The 23,144-nt window shown below is 48.6% G+C and overlaps 1 protein-coding gene across 1 annotated transcript in view; it reads left to right on the top strand.

Moving 5' to 3' along the window:
• The first annotated feature begins 11,182 nt into the window (after positions 1–11,182).
• The window catches only part of pgm1 (phosphoglucomutase 1), a 76,285-nt gene continuing 64,323 nt past the window's right edge, over positions 11,183–23,144 (top strand). The window contains exon 1 of the mRNA XM_078561315.1: positions 11,183–11,629. Coding sequence (XP_078417441.1) covers positions 11,381–11,629 — 249 coding nt within the window. The 5' untranslated portion in view covers positions 11,183–11,380. The remainder of the gene's footprint in view (positions 11,630–23,144) is intronic.

The following is a 23,144-nucleotide window of genomic DNA, read 5'->3' as shown; positions in this document are numbered from 1 at the left end:
AGGAGATTTGGATGGGCTGGTCACTCCCAGAGTCACCTGGGTGGATGGCCCCAGAATGTCCACCTGCTGATCCTGCTCCCTCTGGGTGCCCGAGGGCCCCTGGCTGGCCCTGTGAGGGAAAGGGGCAGCTGGAGTGAGATTGATCTGCCCAGCACCCCTCTTGCATACACACTGTTGGAGGCCAACTATGGCATCAGCGATGGAGTTAAGACCACGCAGCAGTGCAGGAGCGACGTCCTGGACCAAGATCTCCATGGCAGCTGCCATCCTGCTCCTGTCGACCTCGGTGCGTTGTAATGCTGGCGCTATCACCTCAGCCTGAAGACGGACGGACTCCTCCATCGTGCCTTGCAATCTGAGGAGTGCAGCGGACATCCCTTCCTGATGTTCCCGAGCTTGTCTTTGCAGCTCCAGCAACTGTGAAATGACCGAGTCCAGAGGCTCATTATCGGATTTGGGCACAGCAACGTTCTGGCCTCCAGCAGTCCTCCGAGTGCCGGGGACCTGGGAAGTCCCTGTCTCCACCTGTTGTGGATCAGAAAGTGCGATGTACTCACCAGATTGTGATCCCGAGGCTACTCTAAAGCTAGGTCCCACCGAGGTGTGTGTCTCTGCGCTGGTGGAGGGTGTGGATGAGCGCTGTGACGGGATTTCAGGGAGGGTGCCTTCAGATTCCTCTTCAGAGGTTTCTTCGGAACTTCGGAGGCCCTGGGTCATGGACTCTGTCGGCTGTTTGGCAGATGTGCCTGCGGAAGCAAGGGGAGATAATTAGTCCATGGCAGTGGCCTGTGAATGAGGATACATCACTCACGGTATGGTTGTCTGATGGATGTTGCACTGCTGGATCCTCACTTGGTGGAGCAGTGCCGACCTCACCGTCAGCACAGGACCGGTCCCGGTCATCGCCGGGCAGCTGGATAGCTCTGTTTTTGAATTATTTTAAAACTTTGATATCCGGCATCCCTCTACCTGTCTGCGACCTTTCCCTCTTGTTGTGTGCAAGTTTGTCCAGCATGGGTAGAGATGGGGAGAGTGTAACAAGATGCCTGCCGGGCCAGATGATAAGTATACTGGCCTGTGTGGGTGGTGAGTGGTCCCATGGATGGGATGAGGACAATGACGGTGACTGTGAGAGAATGAATGGTGACGGCCCTTGCACTGGCAGTGAGTGAGGGCACTGTGGATGTGTGATGGGTTTGTGAGTGTGTGAGTTGAGAGTGATGAGAAGAATGACTGACCCTGGCGGAACGGAGGAGATCATTCATCCTTTTGCGGCACTGGGTGGCTGTCCTCCTCTGCACGGCGTTTGCGCTGACCACTACTGCCAGTGCCTCCCATGCCGGGTTGGTGACTATGCTGCCCATCCTGCAGCCTGAGCGAGGGCACACATCCCGGTGTGCCTCCACGCCATCCAGCATTCGCTTGAAGGATCCATCGTTGAAGTGCGGGCCTGCAGTCTTTTTCATTTGCTGGCCATGTCTCCCGGGATACAGCAGTGAGCTGGTGGCGATGAGCACTTTGCTGGCGGCTGCCTTTTAAAGATGGCGGCCGGCATGATGCAACAGCAAAGTGATGGCGGGAGGGCCAATGAGAGTCTGCCCACCATGGAAACCACTGATTTCGTGGGAGTGAATAAATTATGAAGCAGGCTCAGGACAATATGGCGTGAAAACCCGCCACTTTCATCGCCGGGTCGGACTCCATTTTACCTGCCCGCTACCACACTTAGTGCAACTCTGGGAAAGTTCTGCCCTACAAGTCAGCATCACTGAGCGGAGAGAAACAAACTTTGAAAACTAGGCTTCTCTGAATGTCCCAGACACAAATGTCTTGCAGATTACCTTGACCAGAGAAAAACAAACAAATAAAGCTGATTTCTGCCTCCTCTCAGCTTTGTGTTGTGAATGATTATCTTGCAGAGCTGTCAATCAGAAGTGCCACTCTGACTGAGGAATTTCTCTATCCATGGTGTGACAGCCACGACAACTACATTGTTTGAAATACTCAGCAGCTCAGGGAGCATCTGTGGAGAGAGAAACAGATTTAGTGTTTCAGGTCAATGGCCTTTCAAAGACCATAAAAGATCATTGAGTGCACAGTTATGGAAGTAACCAGTGATGCTGACCATGACAGAGCCAAGATTTGTAACAATAATGTTTTCCTTAGCTTTATCATTAACTGTCAAGCTCATTGGAACTGTCAACAGACCTTTCAAGATCAACTGCCAAAACTGTCAAAAGCAAATGTCAAGAGGACCTGTCAAAAGTGCCAAGAGGACCTGTTGAAAGCACCTGTCAAAGGGAGCTGTCAATCTGTCAATGCATTTAGAAGTTCTGCCCTTTAAATAATTGAAAAAATGTCGGGGGTGTTTAAAAAAATTGTTTGCTATTTCACTGTGTCTGTTGACATAAGCCTGAGGACTACCATTACTGGATTAATTCTGCATGACTGATTTCACAACTATTCATTGTCACAGTAGGGTGCCTGCCAATTCACAGTTTGATTGACAGCTGCAAGTATTTATAGACTCTTAAAGAAGTGGGATTATGAATTCCAATGCTTGTTGTAAAAAAAATTGTGCACTTGAACAAATGTTTGCTGTTATAAAATCTTATGTCATTGAAGGAATGTAAATGGGTTTTCATGAAATGAGAATGCTATTTCAACATAGTGAAGTCTGCAATTGACATTTAGAGCTTTACCTTATAGAATTTTATTTTATCTTATTTCTGCATTGGTCCTGAAGTCCACCCAAAGTGGAAATGGGGTGAGTTGGCACGGTAGATGTAAGGGCAAAAAGTGGTGGCCAGAGGGCATAGGTTGGCACTAGGTTGGCTTAAGACCTATAAAGGGCCATGGGGGTTGGATACAGGGGCATTGGGTAAGTGGGTGAATGAATGGGTGAGTGAATGATTGGCTGAGTGAATGAATGGCTGAGTGAGTCAATGGGTGAATGGATGAGTGGGTGAATGGATAGTCGGGTCGCTTGAGTGGGGTGATGGGGTATAGGGGTCAGTTGTGTTGCTCAGTTCAGTTACACTGACTAATCACTGAGTTAGACTAGGTATTAACCAGCATAACATTTCCAGGGTAAGTAACTAGGTAAGTCCTGTGCATGTGGCCCAAATCTCTGACATTAATGTTGGTGCCTTTCACGGAGGGGCCCAAGCAACAGAAATCAGCTCATTGTAAGCTTAAACCTCCTGGGCACATGTGCGCATCAGGACTTACGTGGGGTCCTGATGTACATTTCCCAATTTATGTCCAACCTTTGACAATCTGGATGCCAGAAAATGTGGGCCAACATTTCAGGTCAATGATCTTTTATGGCCTTTGAAAGGTCATCGACCTGAAACACTAAATCTGTTTCTCTCTCCACAGATGCTCCCTGAGCTGCTGAGTATTTCAAACAATGTAGTTGTCGTGGCTGTCACATCATGGATAGAGAAGTTCCTCAGTCAGAGTGGCACTTCTCATTGACAGTTCTGCAAGATAATCATTCACAACACAAAGCTGAAGGAAAAGGTAGAGATCATCTTTATTTATTCATTTTCCTCTGGGCAAAGTAATCTACAAGACAGAAATGTCCGGGACAATCAGAGACCTATAGTTCTCAAAGTTTGTTTTTCTCAGCTCAGTGATGCTGACTTATAAAGTGAGCTAGGCCCATATCAAATGTGCAAAATTGGTATCAGTGTTTTACATGTGAAAAGGAGCAGTAGGAACAGGCAATTTTAGAGAAAATTATATTCTTTTTATTCTTACATTAAATACGCAATAATTTAGTTTATTCATTTACAATAGGCCTTATCTCACCAGAGTATTTATCAGTCCATTTCCCAAAATATAGGAGAAATGCACATTATTACAGCATCCAAGTCATCTTATTGTTTAATGAGATATTGAGTTGTAAATGTACTCATCAGTTCATTAAAAAAAAGCTGAGTTCCAGTTGTGAAAGTAACCAGTGATGCTGACCATGACAGAACCAAGGTTTGTACCAATGATGTTTCCCTTAGCTTTATCATACAGTTTTTATTTCTGAAATTTTATTGATGTAAAACGAAATTGTATCGCAATATAGTTAAAGTACTGGATATTTATGGAGTCGTTTGCCTCTCAGTAGGTGCTTAATTAAGCAGTTCTGATAATGGGATCTTGGCTAGGTGTCAGGTCAGAGCCAGGTCGGGTCTGGAATGGGGACTGATGGTTGGGAAGATTGGGGGTCAAGGCCAGAGTGCAAGAGAGCAGCCACAGGAGGTGAAGCTGGCTGGAGTTGGAAGCAGAGGCATAGCAAACAGGTTAATTGTGCATCTGTAAAGCAGCAATGGTAAGAGGAGAGGCTAAGAAAATTTGTGGAAGATGAAGCTGGAAAAAAATTAAGCAAGAAGTCTATACAAGCAGTAACAGGCACACATGAGGAAAGAGACACCAGCAAGTGAAGAAGAAAATGTAGGGAATAAAAATGAGGGTCAGAGAGTAACAGCTAGATAAGGCCAAGTGCAAGACATAAACAGGCATAATGAGACACATTCATAGAGAGATAGCAGAAAACAAAGTGATAGGGTGAGTGTAAAGACACAGCAGAAGAAAAAGGCCAAATCAGTGTGCAACACAACAGAGAAAAGGGAGAAGGAGGAGAAGGAGCACAGCTGAAGAAAGAGACCTACAGCAATATTCAAAGGAAGCAAAGGTTGGAGACATGAGTAAAACACTGCGACTCTGATTATCTGATCCATTCTCCCCTTGTGTATGGCTCATTGCTAGGAGCCTTGGAACATGGAGTCGCCCCTAAAGTTAGTCAGCGTTCCTACCAAGGGTCTTGGCAATTAGATATTTAATAATAAAAACAGAAAATGTTGGAAGCACTCAGCAGTCCCTTCCCAAACTGTTCTTTTCTTTAGACGCTGCCTGACTTGCTGAGTATTTCCAACATTTTCTGCTTCAGTTTCAGGTTTCCAGCATCCAATTTTGTCTTGCTTTTGGTTGATATTTAAGTGGGTGACATGCACATCTAGTTAAAGAGGATTAGAGCTTGAGTGTGATAACTTCCACAGTGGAATAATTTGTGGCACAGACAGAATTTGAGCTTTCTTACTGCCCATGATCAGTGTGTTTTGTATATGGGGTGGTGGGGGGGGAGGTTTCTCACCCTCAGAGCAATTGTCCCAATTGAAATAATTCCATCAGCAAGCCTTTTTGTGAATTTAAAACTAAGGATGGTTATTTATTATCACATACTTGCCCCGGAGGTTTAAAAAAAACCTGATGTCTCACTCAATTGACTCAACTATGCTATCACTCACACAAAGATTAGGTACAGATCAGTGAAAAAAACAACACAATTACAATGTCTCAGTCTCTTTTTGTGACAGGCCTGTAGTTTCTTAAATGAGTTGACGCTTTTGTTGAAGTGAAGGTCTTGTAAAGCAGAGGAATTTTCAATAAACTCCAAAGCCTCTTGTAGTTGAATTTCCAGGAGGTTGGTTCTCAGGTGAACTTGAAGTTCAAACAGGATTCAAGATATTGCTGTTTATTATCTTGGCTGCTTGGATGTCTTGCAGCTGGTTGATGGATTCTGGTGGAATCTGTCTTACTGTTTTAAAAGCAGGCAAGAAACATGGCCGTCTCACCATGTGACCTATTACAAGTCCAAATTTCTTTTCCAAATAATGTAGGTAGCCAAGTCGATTATACATCCTGTGTGATGACTTTCACACCTTGCGAGTCTGAGACAGCCAGTGTCTTTGAACCTGAATGACCCATTCAATTTGAAATTACCCTTTTGAATTTGTTTTAGGGAAATGCATTGAGTCAACACCAGTCTGGAAAGTTCCTTTTGTTTCCTCTTGAGACAGGGAGGTGTTTCAATACAGAAGAGAACCTTAGGTAAATCTCGGGCAGCATATTTTTGTAGCCTTTTGTGTTTTTGTTTAAATATAAAGTATTGACTGAAAGTTCATTATATGCTGGAACATGACATTTCACTATAGTCTCTGTCCAGTGAAAACATGCTCACTTGGCGAAGGCTCCAGCAGCTCTTGGTGCATCAACCCTACCTCAGCAGAGAAAGGGAGTTGAATGGGGAAGAAAAATAAATGTTCTGCTTGTGTTTCAGATTTCCAGCATCCTGTTTTGTTTTTATTTTGCTTCTCATAGATATATTAGAGCATTAAATAGCTGAAGGCAACCTGTGCAACAGGTTTGCAGGTCTGTGTGACTGTGACATGCACACTTACTTAATGGAGTTCAACAATCTTACACTATATCTTCTGCCCCATTTCATTTCATTTTTCTTTGTCAGTTTGTTTCCTCTCTTTTCTGTTTGTTTTGCTTTTTGACAGCAGCTGATCATGATCCTGCCATTCTCACCTCCTCGAGTACCATTTTGGGTGGAAGTTTCTGTGCCCACTGACAGCGGGTGTGATAGGTGGCGGGCGTGGGCAATATGATGCGATCTGGTTCACGACGGCGGGAAGGCAGGTCGCGATTGTCCGCTCAGCCTGCCATTGGTGGGTCACGTTTCCTGCTAATGATCGGCGGGGAGCTCATTGTAATACATCAGCATCTCATCAAAAGGCCATCCTGCCAGGCTCTGGACCCCTGCCAGATCGTCCGTCCACGTTGGTGGGAAAGCTCATTACCATGCTGCACAACAGTGCACTTGGCGGCCTTCATTTTGGCAGAACCGAGGTGAGTGAACAGCATTGTTTTCCACAGTTCGCCAGGGTCACCTTTTGCTCTGCAGGCTTCGAGGGTGCCAGGGGGCCGGATGAAGTGGCCACCGGGCCCAGAGGTGACTGCATTTGGGGTGGGGGGGTTTGGTGTCCGGGGAAAACTGCTGCCTGGCCCCGGAGGTGACTGTACTTTGGGAGGGTGGGGTGTTGTCCAGGAGCAACTGCTGCCGGGCGTTGAATCCCGCGCACAAGCAATCAAGGTGGGGGGCAGGGTAGGCGAGGGAAGTGGCCATGTGTAGGGACACTTGTATAAACTGACCATCCCTCTGCAACTGAGACAGTTCAGGCGCAGCCACAGTGATATGATTGGGGTCGGGCTCCTAGTCTGCCCACCCACGCAAGCAATGTGGGGGCACCAATGTGCCATCAAGCCCTCCAGACCTTACCCCCCACCACCCCGGCACAGACTGCGAGTCTACGACCACTTTATTGGACTGTGGAGCAGTTGGAGTGCACACGTTGTTCAATCTCCACGCCAACACTGGCCATGTCGCAGTCACTTCTGGAGGTGCTCACAGCCCCTTGCAATCTCAGCATCCCGGTTAGGAGCATTGTCCCCCATGTCACAGGCTGACAGGGCAGCCATGCAGCTCACTCATCTGTGGCCATCTGAGGGGTGGCCAGCACTCTCCGGGAAGCATTAAGGGGTGGTCACACAGGGTCAGGAAAGAATGCTAATTACATCCACGTCTCTCTCTCTCTCTCTTTCATGCTGCAGGAAGACCATGTCAGGATCATGGATCCTGATGACCTAGCTGTGATGGCCTGCAGAGAGCAGAGAAGATGGAGAAGAGAGCGACTGAGGCACAAAAGCAGGAGCAGCAGCCTCAGGAAGAAGGAGCTGCTGTGACTCCCGCACACACTGCCCAGGAGCGACAGCGAGCCGTGGCTGGTCGGCGCCTAGCGACATCCAGGGTCTATAGGTACCACCTGTCATTCCTGCAGGTGGACCAAGAACCAGTGTCACCAACAACTGCGCATGTCTAGGGACCTGGTCGCTCATATCTGCCACTTATTGCAGGACTTGGCGTCAAGGGGACATGATGGGCCTCCACTGCCAGTGCTGTGAAAGTGACTGTAGCGCTCAATTTCTATGCCAGTGCTCCTTGCAGGGCTCTGCAGGTGACCTCTGTGGGATTTCACAATCCGTCACCGACAAATGCAAGCATGAGGTCATGGATGCCATCTTCTCGAGGGCACACAACTTTGTGCATTTCGCTTGGGACAGGGACAGCCAGGATGCAAGGGCCATTGGATTCACCCTGATCTCGGGATTCCCACAGGTACAGGGTGCAATTGACTGCACTCATGTGGTGCTCAGGTCTCCGTCGCTACACATGGTGGACTACATCAGCTGCAAGGGCTTCCACTCACTGAATGTGCAGCTGATATGCGACCACCAGAAACGCATCTTGCAGGTATGCGCACGGATTCCAGGGAGTGTGCATGACGCCTACATCCTCAGTCACTCGCAGATCCCTGCAGTCTTCCAGGGTCCACAGAGGCTGCAGGCTTGGCTCCTCGAGGACAAGGGCTACCCACAGAGGCCGTGGCTGATGACACCCGTGTGGCGGCCTCAGACTGCAACAGAGCGACAGTATAATGAGGCTCATGCAGCAGCTCACAACTTGGTGGAGCAAACCATCGGGATGCTGAAGATACGGTTCCAGTGCCTCGACCGGTCTGGTGGAACCCTGCAATACAGTCTGCAGAGGGTGTCACACATCATCATCGTCTGCTGCACCCTTTATATCCTGGCGCTGCAACGGGGAGAGGAGCTGGCTGAGGAGGAGATGGAGGTCTCCTTGAATGAGGAGGACGGCGACGGGGATGGGGGGGTGAGGAGGTCCCCTTGGTGACGATGACGGGGATGAGGCACTCACACTGGCTAAATGCAGCAGGCACGTTCAGGAGGCCCTCGTTGCTGCTAGATTTGTGGAGGATGATGATGACATGCAGTGAAGTGTCCCCATAGATCCTCACATCGCAGTTGCGAACATTTGACTGCAGCCTGGCTTATGGCAGCGCCAATACCCTCTGTGATAATGCTCCTGTCATGGAGATGCAGTGGAGGCCCTAACATCCGAGTGACAAGAACACAGCTCATCATAATGAGGAGCCACAGGCAGAGAGACATTCTTCGGAGTTTATTGACAATAGTGAACAATATGTACAAGTGATCAACACCCGTGCCCAGGCTGTGCAACTACTTTTTCTAACTGCCCTAACCCTGCAGCTATGTCTTGGTGCTCCCCAGACATCCACAGCGGATGTGGAGGCAGCCTGCTGACTGTTATGCCGTCTGTGATGACTTTGGTGGGCGTCCTCTGGAGGGCCGAGACTTGGAGGGCCTCAGCTTGCTTTCGGGGTCCTGCTGTGTGGCAGTGGCACCCTCCTCGGCCTGTGGAGCCGTAGCCGCGGAGGTCTTAGGAAGAGGGGATTCTGATGGGCCGGTCACTCCCGGAGTCACCTGAGTGGATGACCCTGGAGTGTGCATCTGCTGATTCTCCTCCCTATGGGTGCCCAAGGGCCCCTTGCTGATTCCATGAGGGGAGGGTATAGCTGAAATGAGATTGAGCTGCCCGGCACCCCTCTCGCATACACACTGTTGGAGGCCAACAGTGATGGAGTTAAGCTCACACAGCCGTGCAGGAGCGACATCCTGTACCAAGGTCTCCATGGCGGCCGCCATCCTGCCAGTGTTGACCTTGGTGCGTTGCAATGCTGGTGCTATCACCTCAGCCTGAAGACGGACGGACTCCTCCATTGTGCTTTGCAATCTGAGGAGTGTAGCAGACATCCCTTCCTGTTGTTGCCTTTAGCAACTGTGACATGACCAAGTCGAGAGGCTTGTCATCTGACTCGGACTCAACAGTTTCCTGGCCTTCTGCAGCCCTCGAAATGCTAGGGACCTGGGGAGTCCCTGCCGCCGCCTGCTGTGGATCAGACAGTACACTGTGCTTATCAATATGTGATCCCATGCCTATGGTGGAGCTAGGTCCCACCAAGGTGTGTGTCTCTGCGCTGGTGGAGGGTGTGGGTGAGCGCTGTGATGGAACTTGTATAGGGGTGCATTCCGGTTCCCCTTCAGATGTCCCTTCCGAACTGGCTTGGAGGCCCTGGGTCATGGACTCTGTCGGATGTTTGGCAGATGTGCCTGTGAAAGCAAGGGAAAATAATTAGTGCATGGCAGTGGCCTGTGAAAGAGGATACATCACTCACAGCATGGTTGTCTGATGGGTGTTGCATTGCTGGATCCTCACTTGGTAGAGCAGCGCCGACCTCACTGTCAGCACAGGACCGGTCCCGATCATTGCCGGCCAGCTGGATGGCGATGTTCTCAAATTCTGTAAGGACCATGAGCTCCGGCATTCCTCCACCGGTCTGTAACCTCTACCTCCTGTTGTGAGCCAGTTTGATCTGTATGGATAGAATAGGGAGAGTGTATCAGGACGCCTGCCAGGCCAGGTGATACATGTGCCTGGCCTGTGCGGGTGGTGAGTGGTCCCATGGATGGGCTGAGGACAAAGCTGTGTGAGAGAGTAAATGGTGATGTCCCTTGAACTGGCAGTGTGTGAGGGCCCTGTGGATGTGTGATGGGTTTGAGTGTGTGAGTTGAGAGTGATGGAAAGAGTGACTTACCCTGGTGTCTCTCGGGCTGTGGTGGTGAGCTGGTAGTAATGAGTACTGCGCTGGCAGCTGCCTTTTAAACATGGCGGCCGGCATGGTGCAACAGTGGGGTAATTGCGGGAGGGTGAATGAGAGTGTGCCCGCCATGGAAACGGCGTGTTTCCTGGGAATACATAACTAATGAGGCAGGTTTGTACGAAATATGGCACAAAAGCACGTCATCGTTTTCAACGGGTAGGACACCATTTGTCCCACCCGCTACCGCACTTAATGCAAATCTGGGAAAATTCCACCCCTTGTTTTTTTTTGTTTTATTATTCTGCCCCTCCCCAGGACTCTCAGCATGACCCACGGGCTCTCTGAGAGCTTCTTCTTTCTTTGACCATGCATCATGAACCCTTTTGTAATTTAATCTCTCTTGCCCTCCACCCTATCACAGACCTTTCCTTTAGTTCTTTTTTCCTCAGCTTCCCCCTTCCTTTCACTTGATCAAAACCTATTATATTCCTAACTTTTCAGTTCTGATGAAACTCTTTCTTTCTCCGCAGATGCTGAAGCATTTTGCAGCATTTTCTGTTCTTCTCATTTCATATTTTCAGCATCTACAGTACTTTTGCTTTTTACTTAAAGGGTTGGCTGCGATGCTTTGCACGGTTGAATGGCCTGAATCCAGTGAAGATGTCCACTTATCTGGGAAAGGCTGCGGAAGGCATCACCCTTGCTTAGTAAGGGTGGGCTTGATTCTGCCGGAGTGAGAAGGGCAGCACAGCTGCTGCTGCCTGACCTTGGTGAGGGCGGTGTACGTGTTGCTGGGCAGCCGGAGGGTGGGGATAGGAAGGGAAGGGAAGGGGAGGAGCGGACAGGAGAGGAGGAGGAGAGCTGTCAAAAGGCGGTGAGCAGGAAGGGAGAAGACGCTGTGAGAGAGCCTGTGGGTCGCGCCGAGACAGAAAGATATTAATAACAATAGGCAATATTAGTGATTGAAGAGAATCTCTCAACAACAGCAAAAAGCCATGAGCAAGATCCTGACGGTGAAGACCTCCCCGTTCGGCGACCAGAAGCCGGGCACCAGCGGCCTGAGGAAGCGGGTCGCCGTCTTCCAGTCGAAGACCAACTACGCCGAGAATTTCATCCAGTGCATCTTGGCGGCGGCGGCCGAGCCGGCTGAGCGGCAAAGCGCTGTCCTGGTGGTCGGGGGAGACGGCCGATTCTACAATAAACATGTCATCCAGCTCATCATCCAGATGTCGGCGGCCAACGGGGTAAAAACACACACACAAACACTGCACTCACTCACTCCACTGTTAACATTGTAAACCCCACCCACCCTCAGTAACACACTGCAGTTATTTACTGTAAACATCACACACAAACAGGCCATTCAGCCCCTCTAATCTGTTCTGTGCAGCCTAAAACGAAACTGCCTCTTTAGAAATCCTCTGATTTTATTTTTCCATCCACGATCGAGGCTGTATTGTGATTGTAATTGTTTGCTGTCTTAGCCAGTGACTATTCGCCCTGTTTTAAAATGTTTCAGCTCACATCTGTGCAGATCCAGCATTATAGTTAATTGCTTTGCAAAAGTTGAATGCAAATTAATCTGGCGGGTTCATTTCAACGCTGAAAATGGTTTTTATGCCTGCCTGAAAGCTGTGGGGTGAATTAGTTTCCAGAATTTGCTTTTTGGTTGGTTAGATGTATTTTAAAATTATTTTTCTTTGTTGCACTTCCGCAGCTCGCTGACTTTCTGCCCTTCTGACAGTTTGCCCTCTGGCTTTTTCTTATTTGTAATAAGATACTGGAGAGTATGCCAGCCCATATAGGTTTACTACCAAGGATTTTAAACTCCTTTGGATGGTTTTATGCATCGCGTTTGTATATTTTCAAATATCTCGCAGTTCCTGTTCGCAGGCTGCCTGGGATTCTGCAGGCCTAGTTGCCATAGTAACGGATAGGAGGGGGCGCAGGTTGTGTACAAGAGTGCACACACTGTTGCTCAAGAGCTTTTGTGACAAAGAGCAAAAGTCACTGCAACATTTGGACTAGGCGGCACCGTTTTACTTCTTGCAAAAATGAAAACGTCCCAGCGTAGGTTTAGAGCACGGGTGAAAAATAGAGTGCAGAAATTAAAATCTCTCAATCTGAAATTCTACCATCGCCCTGGAGCCCGCGGAAAGGTCAGAAATTTAATACACAGCCAGGTTTAGAGCAGCTGTGCCTGCAAAGTACTTTATGTTGCAAGAAGAGGAAAAAAAAAACTCAATCGACCCTGATTTTCTGAGAGTTTCATTGAGTTGCTGAACATATCAATTCAGGTTGGTGGGTGTCCTGACTAATTTTTATCCCTCAATCAATATCACAAAAACATATTATCACATTGTGTTTATGGCAACTTGCTGAGTGCAAATTGGCTGCCTCATTTTCTACATTACAACAGTGACTACGTTTCAAAAGTACTTGATTGTAAAAGGCCTTGGGACATTGTGTGATTGTGAAAGGCACTATATAAATGCAAGTCTTTCTTATGTGAATGGAATGTGCACCAAATACTTGTGTGCTTCCTCTGTGGATTTAGCAAAGGGGGAGAAGCAAGCCCAAATTTACTTGTCTTCAGCATTTGCACTATTGTTACTCAGTTGTTGGATTGAAAAGGTAGAGGATTCAACTTTACCTTATCGCCACTTCTTTCAATCCCTCCTCCCTCTCTGTGTGCAATGGCACCTCCCTGTCTACTGGGGATGGAGGGGACTCTAGATACCCCATCCCTCTCTCACCTGGCCACTGCGGCTTAGAGCTCACGCAGATGTGCGCATATCCTGCAGCCACTGAGTAGTTTGCTGGATGGTTCTCCTTGACAGTTGCCAACCTCTCCGTGGAGGAAGTCATACATTTGCACGTCTGAGACATGTCCTGTATGGACTTCCTCATTGCCGCGCATGGTTGCACAATAGCCCCTGGCAGCTCCATCAGATGTTCCCCTGTTCTACACCGCAACTCCAGCACATTAAGTGTGGCTGACACCAGAGGCTCGTCATCATCTAGGGCTCAGCATGGGCCTGTCCTCTAACAGTCCTCTGTCTGTCAGGGCTCTTAGTTTTCACAGCCTCCGTAAGCTGCTCCTGCGTGCTCACCAACTTGTGCTCCCGAACTGATTTGTGAACGCACACCTATTGAGGTGAATGTATCTGTGCTGGTGATGGCTGCTAAGGAAAGAAGTGTCACTGCATCTTCTGAGGCTTGAAGGCCCTTCTCCTCGGAGGTGGACTGCAGGGCCTCTGTCGAGGCAGCAACTTGTCCCTCTGGAGTTTGGAAACCTGCATGGGAAAACAGTTAGCTCTTCCCAGTCCTCCCTATCCATGTGTGTCGCATACTTCTTTTCTGCTCAGAGGTGGAATCAAGTTCTAGTCCTCCTCGCTTTCATCACCCATTACTCCGATCTCTCCATCAGTGATTGTCTGGCCATCCTGGCCAGGCCAAGAGCCTCCACTACAGCGGCTGTCAGAATTCTCGGGTCTGGCTCACCTCCACCTGTCTTCACCCTTTCCCTGGTGTTGTTGGGTCTTTTCTCCTGCAGGCAGAAGGTGAGAGTGAGTCTTCAGACCATGATCTCCAGATCATGACCTGGCCCCCTCCTCACATGGCAGCCTTCATGATGGGTCCTCCTGGATATCTTTCTCACACATCCGCTCTCATGGGACATGGAGGACGCTGGCACATAGAGCCATCCCCCCTGAAGCTGCTGGGATGTATGATTCCTTCTCCTGCCTCGCAGATCCCTACCCACATTGAGACCCATCTTAGGGTGTCCACCTGGCAGCCACAGCGTGCCCATCATTCACTCAGACTTACCCTGGCACTGCAGGGAAGGTCATTGAACCCACTTCCAGCATTGGACCCAGTTGAACTGCTGGATCTCAAGGCTGCTAACTTTCGCTGTTAACTCCATGCAGCTTTCCTTGGTCAGGCAGGTGGGTCTCTTTCCATCAGCCTGGAACAAGATCTCCTGTCATTCCCGGGCTGCCTGGAGGTGAACCCAGAGGGAGGCATCGCTGAACCATGGGGCCATCCTTTGCGTCATTCCCCAGCTTCCAGCCTCTTGCTTTTCTGTCTTCACTGAAGGCTGAGGAAGTAGGATGCTGTTGTGGCCACTGATGGGTCCAAATCTTTCTACTTGAGTACTTCTGGCTTGGAGCTGATAGCTTGTGTTCTGAGCTGCACAGTGACCACTCTCAGCTGCAGTCAGAGAAAAAGTCAGAGACCCGGGAAACACTCCAGGCAAGTCTGGCTGGTGTTTAAAAATGGCGCCAGCCGCTGTGCTGTCTTCAGCTGACGTTGGGAATGCTGCCTTTCACCCTTCCCTCGTCATTTGATTTGCCAGGCCCCGTGCCTGTACCTTGTTAATTAGGTGATCACGTTTGGTGGCTTCTTCCGCCCCAAGCAGCATTACTGAGCTCTTCCAAGTCCATCGCTGACATTAAATTTCACCCATAGAATATAATTGGCAACCTGGTGTCCCAAAACAACCGTTGTATTCTGAACAAGAAATTCCCAGAACAGAGGAAACACTTAAGGGATGTTCTCAAAGCATCCCTGAAGAGATCTAACATATCTACAGATTCATGGAAATTCCTGGCCCGCGATTGCCCAAAGCAAAGGCCATGACCAGACAGTGAAAGGAGCACACAGCTCCCGCTTTGCACCCCCTACCCTCAACCCAAACAGCTCATCTATTCATTCCTGTCCTACATTTGGTCGAGTCTGCATATCGCGCGTTAGACTTGTTCGCTATCTTTGAATGCACTTAACTGGAATGGAAGCAATTCATCCTCGATTCTGAGACTGCTAAAGAAGGGGGAGAATATAATCATAGAATGTTTACAGCACAGAAGGAAGCCAATTGGCCCATCGAGTCCGTGTCAATCTCTGCAAAATTATTTAGCTAGTCCCGCTCCCTTGCCCTTTCCCTGTAGCCTTGCAAATTCTTTTCCCTTTAGGTGCTGACCTAATTCCCTTTTGAAAGCCATGATTGAATCTGTTTTCACAAGTCTTTCAGATAGTGCATTCCAGCTCGTAATCACTCACCGCTTGAAAATAGTTATTCCTTATGATGCCTGTGATTCTTTTGCCAATAATGTTAAATCTATGTCATCCAGCTCTTTGCCCTTCTGCCAATGGGAATAATTTCTCTCTCTTTAATCTGTCTAGACCTGACTTAATTTTGAACACCTCTATGAAATCTCCTCTCAACCTTCCTTTCCCAAAGGAGAACAATCATGGCTTCTCTAAATAAAACAGAAACTGCTGGAAAATCTCAGCAAGTCTGCCAGCATCTGTGGACAGAGAAACAGAGTTAATGTTTCAAGTCCAAAGCTGCCAGATGCTGATGCTGCCACGCTTCCTGAGTTTTTCCAGTGCTTTCTGTTTTTATTTCAGATCGCCAGCATTTGCAGCATTTTGCATTTATCCTAACTTCTCCAATCTATCCACATAACTGAAGTCCCATATCCATGGAACCATTCTGGCAAATCTTTTCACCACCTCCTCTGAAACCTTCATATCCTTCCTCAAGTGTAGTGCCCAGAATTGGACACAGTGCTCCTGTTGAGGCCATACCAACGTTTCATAAAGGTTCTTAATGTTATTTCATAGGATATATGGAACAGAAACAGGCCATTTGGCCCAACCAGTCCATGCTGGTGTTTATGCTCCACTCTCGCCTCCTTCTATCTTTTCTCATCTAAATCTACAGTTGTAACCATTTATTCCTTTCTCCCTCTTATGCTTTTCCAGCTTCCCTTTAAACATATCCATACTGTTTGTTTCAACCAGTCCCTGTAGTGGTAGTGAGTTCCACATTTTGACCACTCTTTGGGTGAAAAAGCTTCTTCTAAATTCCCTATTGGATTTTTTGGTGAATATCTTATAATGATGGCCCTAGTTATGCTCTTACCCACAAGAAGAAATACTCACTCTGTATCCACTCTAACGAAACCTCTCATAATTTTTAAGACCTCTATTAGGTCACTCTGGAGCCTTCTATTTTCAAGAGAGAAGAGACTCAGCCTGTAAATCGTTCCCTGATAAGTGTACCCACACATTTCTGTATCATCCTCATAAATATACCCTGCACCCTCTCCAGTGCCTCTATATCATTTTTATAATATGGTGACCAGAACTGCAGGCAGTGCTCTTAAGTGTGGTTTAAGTTTGGATACAGGTTTAGCATGCCTTCCCTACTTCTCAATTCTATCGCACTAGAAATAAAGCCTAGTGCTTGGTTTGTTTTCTTATGGCCTTGCTAACCTGTGGCACAACTTTTAGTGATGCGTTTGTACTCTTGAGACCCTTTTGTTCCTCTACTCCACCTATGCTTGCACCTTTCAAGTAATAAGAGACCTCCATATTTTTCCTACCAGAATGTACTACCTCACATTTATCTGTGTTGAACTTCATCTGGATCGACAAGGGAGTTAAGGGTTACGGGGACAGACAGAAAAGTGGAGTTGAGGCCACAATCAGATTAGCCACGATCTTATTGAATGGCTGAGCAGCCTTGAGGGGCCAAATGGCCTACTCCTAATTCTTGTGTTCTTGCGAGTGCAGATATCTTAGAGATTGTGAGATTAGAGGAAATTAGAGAGGTGTGGAGGGGCAAGGTTATGGAGGGATTTCATGGAAGGATTAGAATTTTAAAATCAAGATCTTGCTTGACCAGGAGCCAGTGTAGGCTAGTGAGTACAGGGGTGATAGGAGGATGGGAATTACTGCAAGTTAAGACATAAGCAGCAGATAAAAGCAAAAAACTGCAGATGCTGGAAATCAAAAACAAAAACAAAAATACCTGGAAAAACTCAGCAGGTCCGGCAGCATCTGCGGAAAGGAGCACAGTCAACGTTTTGAGTCCGCATGACTCTTCAACAGAACAAGCAGCAGAGTTTGGCTGACCTTGGGTTTATAAAGGGTAGAATGTGGGAGGCTAGCCAGGAGTGCTTTGGAATAGCCAAATCTAGAGGTAATGAAGGCACCGATGAGGGATTCATAGAGTCACAGTGCCATAGAGGTCTACAGCACAGAAAAAGGCCCTTCGGCCCATCGAGTCTATGCTGGTCAAACCAGTACCTAACTATTCTAACCTCATTTTCCAGCACTAGGCCCATAGCCTTGTATGCCATGGCATCGCAAGCGCACATCCAAATACTTCTTAAATGTTATGAGGGTTTTTGCCTCTACCACCCTTTTAAGCAGTGAGTTCCAGATTCCCACCACCCTCTTGGTGAAAAAATTCTTCCTCACATCCCCTCTAAACCTCCTGCCCCTTAGCTTAAATCTATGCCCCTTGGTTATTGATCCCTCCACCAAGGGGAAACGTTTCTTCCTGTCTACCCTATTTATGCCCCTCATAATTTTATACACCTCAATCATGCCCTCCCCTCAATCTCCTCTGCTCCAGGGAAAATAACCCCAGTCTATCCAATATCTCCTCATAACTAAAACTCTCCAGCCCAGGCAACATCCTGGTAAATCTCCTCTGCACTCTCTCTAGTGCAGTCACATCCTTCCTATAATGCGGATTCCAGAACTGCACGCAATAATCTAGCTGTGGCCTTACCAGCGTTTTATACAGTTCCAGCATAACCTCCCTGCTCTTATATTCTATGCCTCGGCTAATGAAGGCAAGTATCCCATATGCCTTCTTAACCACCTTATCTACCTGTCCCGCTACCTTAAGGGACCGGTGGACATGCACACCAAAGTCCCTCTGATCCTGGGTACTTCCCACGGTCCTACCATTCATTGTGTATTCCCTTGCCTTGTTTGTCCTGCCCAAGGGCATCACCTCACACTTATCCGGATTAAATTCCATTTGCCATTGATCAGCCCATCTGACCAGCCCATCTATGTCCTCCTGCTTTATTTTACCTGCCAATGTTTTTTCATGCCCCCTTTTTGCTTTCCTAATTTCCTTTTTAAGCTACCCCCTACACATTCTATACTCCTCTAGGGCTTCCGCTGTTTTGAGCCCTCGGTGTCTGCTATAAGCCTCCCTTTTTCTCTTTATCCAATCCTGTATATCCCTCGACATCCAGGGTTCCCTGGATTTGTTGGTCCCACCCTTTGTCTTTACTGGAATATGTTGGCCCTGTACTCTCCCTGTTTCCTTCTTGAAGGAGTTCCACTGCTCTGAAGCAGATTTATCTAAAAGTAGCTGCTCCCAGTCCACTCTGGCCGAATCAAATCTGATCTTATTAAAATCAGCCTTTCCCCAATTTAGAACTCTGATTTCTGGCCCATCCTTGTCCTTTTCCATAACAACCTTGAATCTAATGGAGTTATGATCACTATCTGCAAAATGCTCCCCCACTGATACCTCTACCACTTGCCTGGCTTCATTCCCTAAAATTAAGTCCAGGACTGCCCCCCTCTCTTGTAGAACCTACTACGTACTGGCTTAAAAAGCTCTCCTGGATGCATTTTAAGAATTCTGCTCCCCCTGAACCTATCACACTATGACTGTTAATGTTGGGGAAGTTGAAATCCCCCATTATTACTACCCTATTATTTTTACACTTCTCTGAAATTTGCCTACATATCTGCTCTTCTATTTCTCTCTGACTGTTTGGGGGCCCATAGTACACTCCCAGCAATGTGATTACTGCTTTTTTGTTTTTCAGTTCTGCCCATATGGCTTCAGTTGAGAAGCCTTCTAAGATGTCATCCCTCCTTACAGCTGTAATTTATTCCTTGATCAATATTGCAATACCCCCTCCTCCTTTACCTCCTTCCTTGTCTCGCCTGAAGACCCTATATCCTGGAATATTGAGCTGCCAATCCTGCCCCTCTCTCAATCATGTCTCTGTGACAGCAATGACATCATATTTCCATGTGTAAATTTGTGCCCTCAACTCATCCGCCTTATTCGTCAGACTCCTTGCATTAAAATAACTACCATCCAACCTTGCCAAACTCCACTTGTGCCTTAACTGGCCTATAATTTCTATGCCTTCCAGACTCACTTGCTCTCTCTTCTAATTTTGGCTGTGCGCCTCCCCCTGCTGAACCTCCTCTCAGGATCCCATCCCCCTGCCAAGTTAGTCTAAGCCCTCCCCAACAGCACTAGCAAACCTCCCCACAAGGATGTTGGCCCCATTCCTGTTCAGGGGCAACCTGTCTGCCTTTTACAGGTCCCACCGACCCCAGAAACGGTCCCAATTTCCCAGAAATCTAAAGCCCTCCCTCCTGCACCATCTCTCCAGCCACGCATTCATCTGGACTAACCTCCTATTTCTATACTCACTAGCGCGTGCACTGGAAGTAATGCAGAGATTACTACCTTTTGAGGTCCTGTTTTTTAATCTGCTTCCTAGCTCCCTAAATTCTGCTTGCAGGACCTCATCCCTCTTTCTCCCTATGTCGTTGATACCAATATGTACTGCGATCTCTTTCTGTTTGCCCTCCCACTTTGGAATGCATTCAGCCATTCAGTGACATCTTTGACCCTGGCACCAGGGAGGCCACATACCATCCTGGAGTCACATCTATGGCCGCAGAAACGCCTGTCTGTTCCCCTTACTGTCGAGTCTCCTACCACTATTGCTCTTCCCCTCTGTTTCCTCCCCCCCCGTGCAGCTGAGCCACTCACAGCGCCATGAGCGTGGCTGCACTCCCCAGAGGAACCATCGCTCTCACTGTTTTCCAACACAGAAAAAGGGTTCTTGAACGAGATACACCCTGGGGATTTCCTTACTCCCTGCCTGACACCTGTCTTCTGACTGATGGTCACCCATTCCCTCTCTGTCTGCACTTGCATAAGCTGTGGGGTGACCACGTCTAAAAACATGCTATCCACGAAACTCTCAGCCTCGTGGATGCACCTCATTGCCTCCAGCTGCTGCTCAAGCCGGAGCTCAAGTAGCTGCAGCTGGTGGCACTTCCTGCACACGTGGCCGGTCAGAGTGCAAGGAGCGTCTAGGACTTCCCACATGTTGCAGGCGGTAACATGGGACTGGGCTGCCCTGTAATGCCTCTAGTTGAAAAAAACCCCTTCCTTTAAGTTAAATACGTTAAATTATTTATGTTCTTTAAATAAAAACTAGAACCCTTACCTTTCCTGAGCTTAATCTGTTTTAAACTGCAGAAAAACTGGAGAAAAACACTTACCCACTACTCACCAATCAGCTCTCACCTTTGTGCTGACGTCACCTTTTGAAGCTTCCCCGCACTCGTGCTGGTTCAGATCTCTCCTCTGCTCTCTCGCGCTGTCCTGTGGTGTCAGTCTTGTTATTTTCAACAAGAAGCAGGACACTCTTCCCAGACTGCTTCACCGCGATGCTGACTGCAGGACACTCTTCCCAGACTGCTTCACCGCGATGCTGACTGCAGGACACTCTTCCCAGACTGCTTCACCGCGATGCTGACTGCAGGACACTCTTCCCAGACTGCTTCACCGCGATGCTGACTGCAGGACACTCTTTCCAGGCTGCTTCACTCGATGCTGACCGCAGGATACTCTTCCCAAGCTGCTTCACTGCGATGCTGACTGCAGGACACCCTTCCCAGACTGCTTCACCGCGCTGCTGACTGCAGAGCACTCTTCCCAGACTGCTTCACCGCGATGCTGACTGCAGGACACTTTTCCCAGACTGCTTCACCGCGATGCTGACTGCAGGACACTCTTTCCAAGCTTTTTTTTTGTAAAAATATACTTTATTCATAAAAAATCTTCAATCACATTCAAAACCATTTCAAAAACATTACAAGGGTACAATCCAGGTTAAACTTTTACAAAATGTATCACCAGGTGCATCAGTACAAACAATATTACAATCATTTACAGCCTTTCATTTTGATCTGTACAGCCCGAGGGGCTCTAAACAGTTCCCAGTCTCTCGGTGCGCTGTGGTAGAAAGGTCTTAGACAGCGACCCTTCCCCATTGCGCCTTTGCGGCAGCTGCCCCAAGCTTTAGTGCGTCCCTCAGCACGTAGTCCTGGACTTTGGATTGTGCCAGTCCGCAACAATCGGTCGGGGACAACTCTTTGTGCTGGAAGACCAACAAGTTTCGGGCAGACCAAAGCGCCTCTTTCACCGAGTTGATGATCCTCCAGCTGCAGTTGATGTTTGTCTCGGTGTGTGTCCCTGGGAACAGCCCGTAGAGCACAGAGTCCTGTGTCACAGAACTGCTCGGGATGAACCTCGACAGCAACCACTGCATCTCTCTCCAGACTTTCTTTGCAAAGGCACAATCCACAAGGAGGTGAACAACGGTCTCTTCCCCACCGCAGCCACCTCGAGGGCAACGTGCAGAGGGGGTGAGCTTCCTGGCGTGTAGGAAGGATCTGACGGGGAGGGCTTTTCTCATCACCAGCCAAGCTACGTCTTGGTGCTTGTTGGAAAGTTCTGGCGATGAGGCATTCTGCCAAATGACTTTGACAGTCTGTTCGGGGAACCATCCCACAGGGTCCACCCTCTCCTTATCCCTCAGGGCCTCTAGGACGTTACGTGCTGACCACTGCCTGATGGACTTGTGGTCAAAGGTGTTTTTCTGCATAAATTTTTCCACCAGGGACAGGTGGTACGGCACGGTCCAACTACTTGGAGCGTTCCGCGGCAGCGTGGCCAGACCCATCCTTCGCAACACCGGGGACAGGTAGAACCTCAGCACGTAGTGACACTTGGTGTTTGCGTACTGAGGGTCCACGCACCGCTTGATGCAGCCACACACAAAGGTGGCCATCAGTATGAGGGCGATGTTGGGCACGTTTTTTCCCCCTTTATCTAGAGGCTTGTACATCGCGTCCCTGCGGACACGATCCATTTTCGACCTCCAGATAAAGCGGAAGATGGCTCGAGTGATCGCCATCGCGCAGGAGTCTGGAATGGGCCAGACCTGCGCCACGTACAGCAACAGCGAGAGTACCTCACACCTGATGACCAGGTTCTTACCCGCAATGGAGAGGGAGCGTCGCTCCCACATGCCCAGTTTCCTTTTCACCATAGCCACTCGCTCCTTCCAGTTTCTAACGCATGCCCCGGTCCCTCCGAACCATATCCCCAGCACCTTCAGGCCGTCAGCCCTGACAGTGAAGGGGACAAAGGATCGGTCAGCCCAGTTCCCAAAGAACATAGCCTCGCTCTTCCCACGATTTACCTTGGCTCCCGAGGCCAGTTCGAACTGGTCGCAGATGTGCATCAGTCTGCGCACCGACAGCGGATCCGAGCAGAAGACGGCGACGTCGTCCATGTACAGGGAGGCTTTTACCTGAGTGCCTCCACTGCCTGGGATCGTCACTCCTCTTATGCCCGGGTCCTTCCTGATGGACTCGGCAAAGGGTTCTATGCAACACACGAAAAGGACAGGCGAGAGAGGGCAGCCCTGCCTGACTCCAGATTTAATCGGAAAGCTATCTGTTTCCCACCCATTGATTGAGACTGCGCTACTGATGTTAGTGTAGAGCAGTTGGATCCAATTTCGAATTCCCTCCCCAAAGCCCATTTTGGAGAGCACATCCCCCATGTAGGTGTGCGATATTCTGTCAAAGGCCTTCTCCTGATCCAAGCTGATGAGGCAGGTATCCACACCCCTGTCCTGTACATAGGCAATCGTATCCCTGAGCAGCGCCAGGCTGTCAGAGATCTTCCTGCCTGGCACAGAGCAGGTCTGGTCAGGGTGAATCACCAATTCCAGAGCGGATTTGACCCGGTTGGCGATGACCTTGGACAGAATCTTATAGTCCACATTCAACAGTGAAATGGGTCGCCAATTTCTAATTTCCTCCCTT

The sequence above is a fragment of the Cetorhinus maximus genome, chromosome 17 (genome assembly GCF_964194155.1).
Source record: "Cetorhinus maximus chromosome 17, sCetMax3.hap1.1, whole genome shotgun sequence".
NCBI classification, from domain to species: Eukaryota; Metazoa; Chordata; class Chondrichthyes; order Lamniformes; family Cetorhinidae; genus Cetorhinus; species Cetorhinus maximus.
Note: the sequence above shows the minus strand (reverse complement) of the source record. Positions and strands in the feature narration are given on the sequence as shown.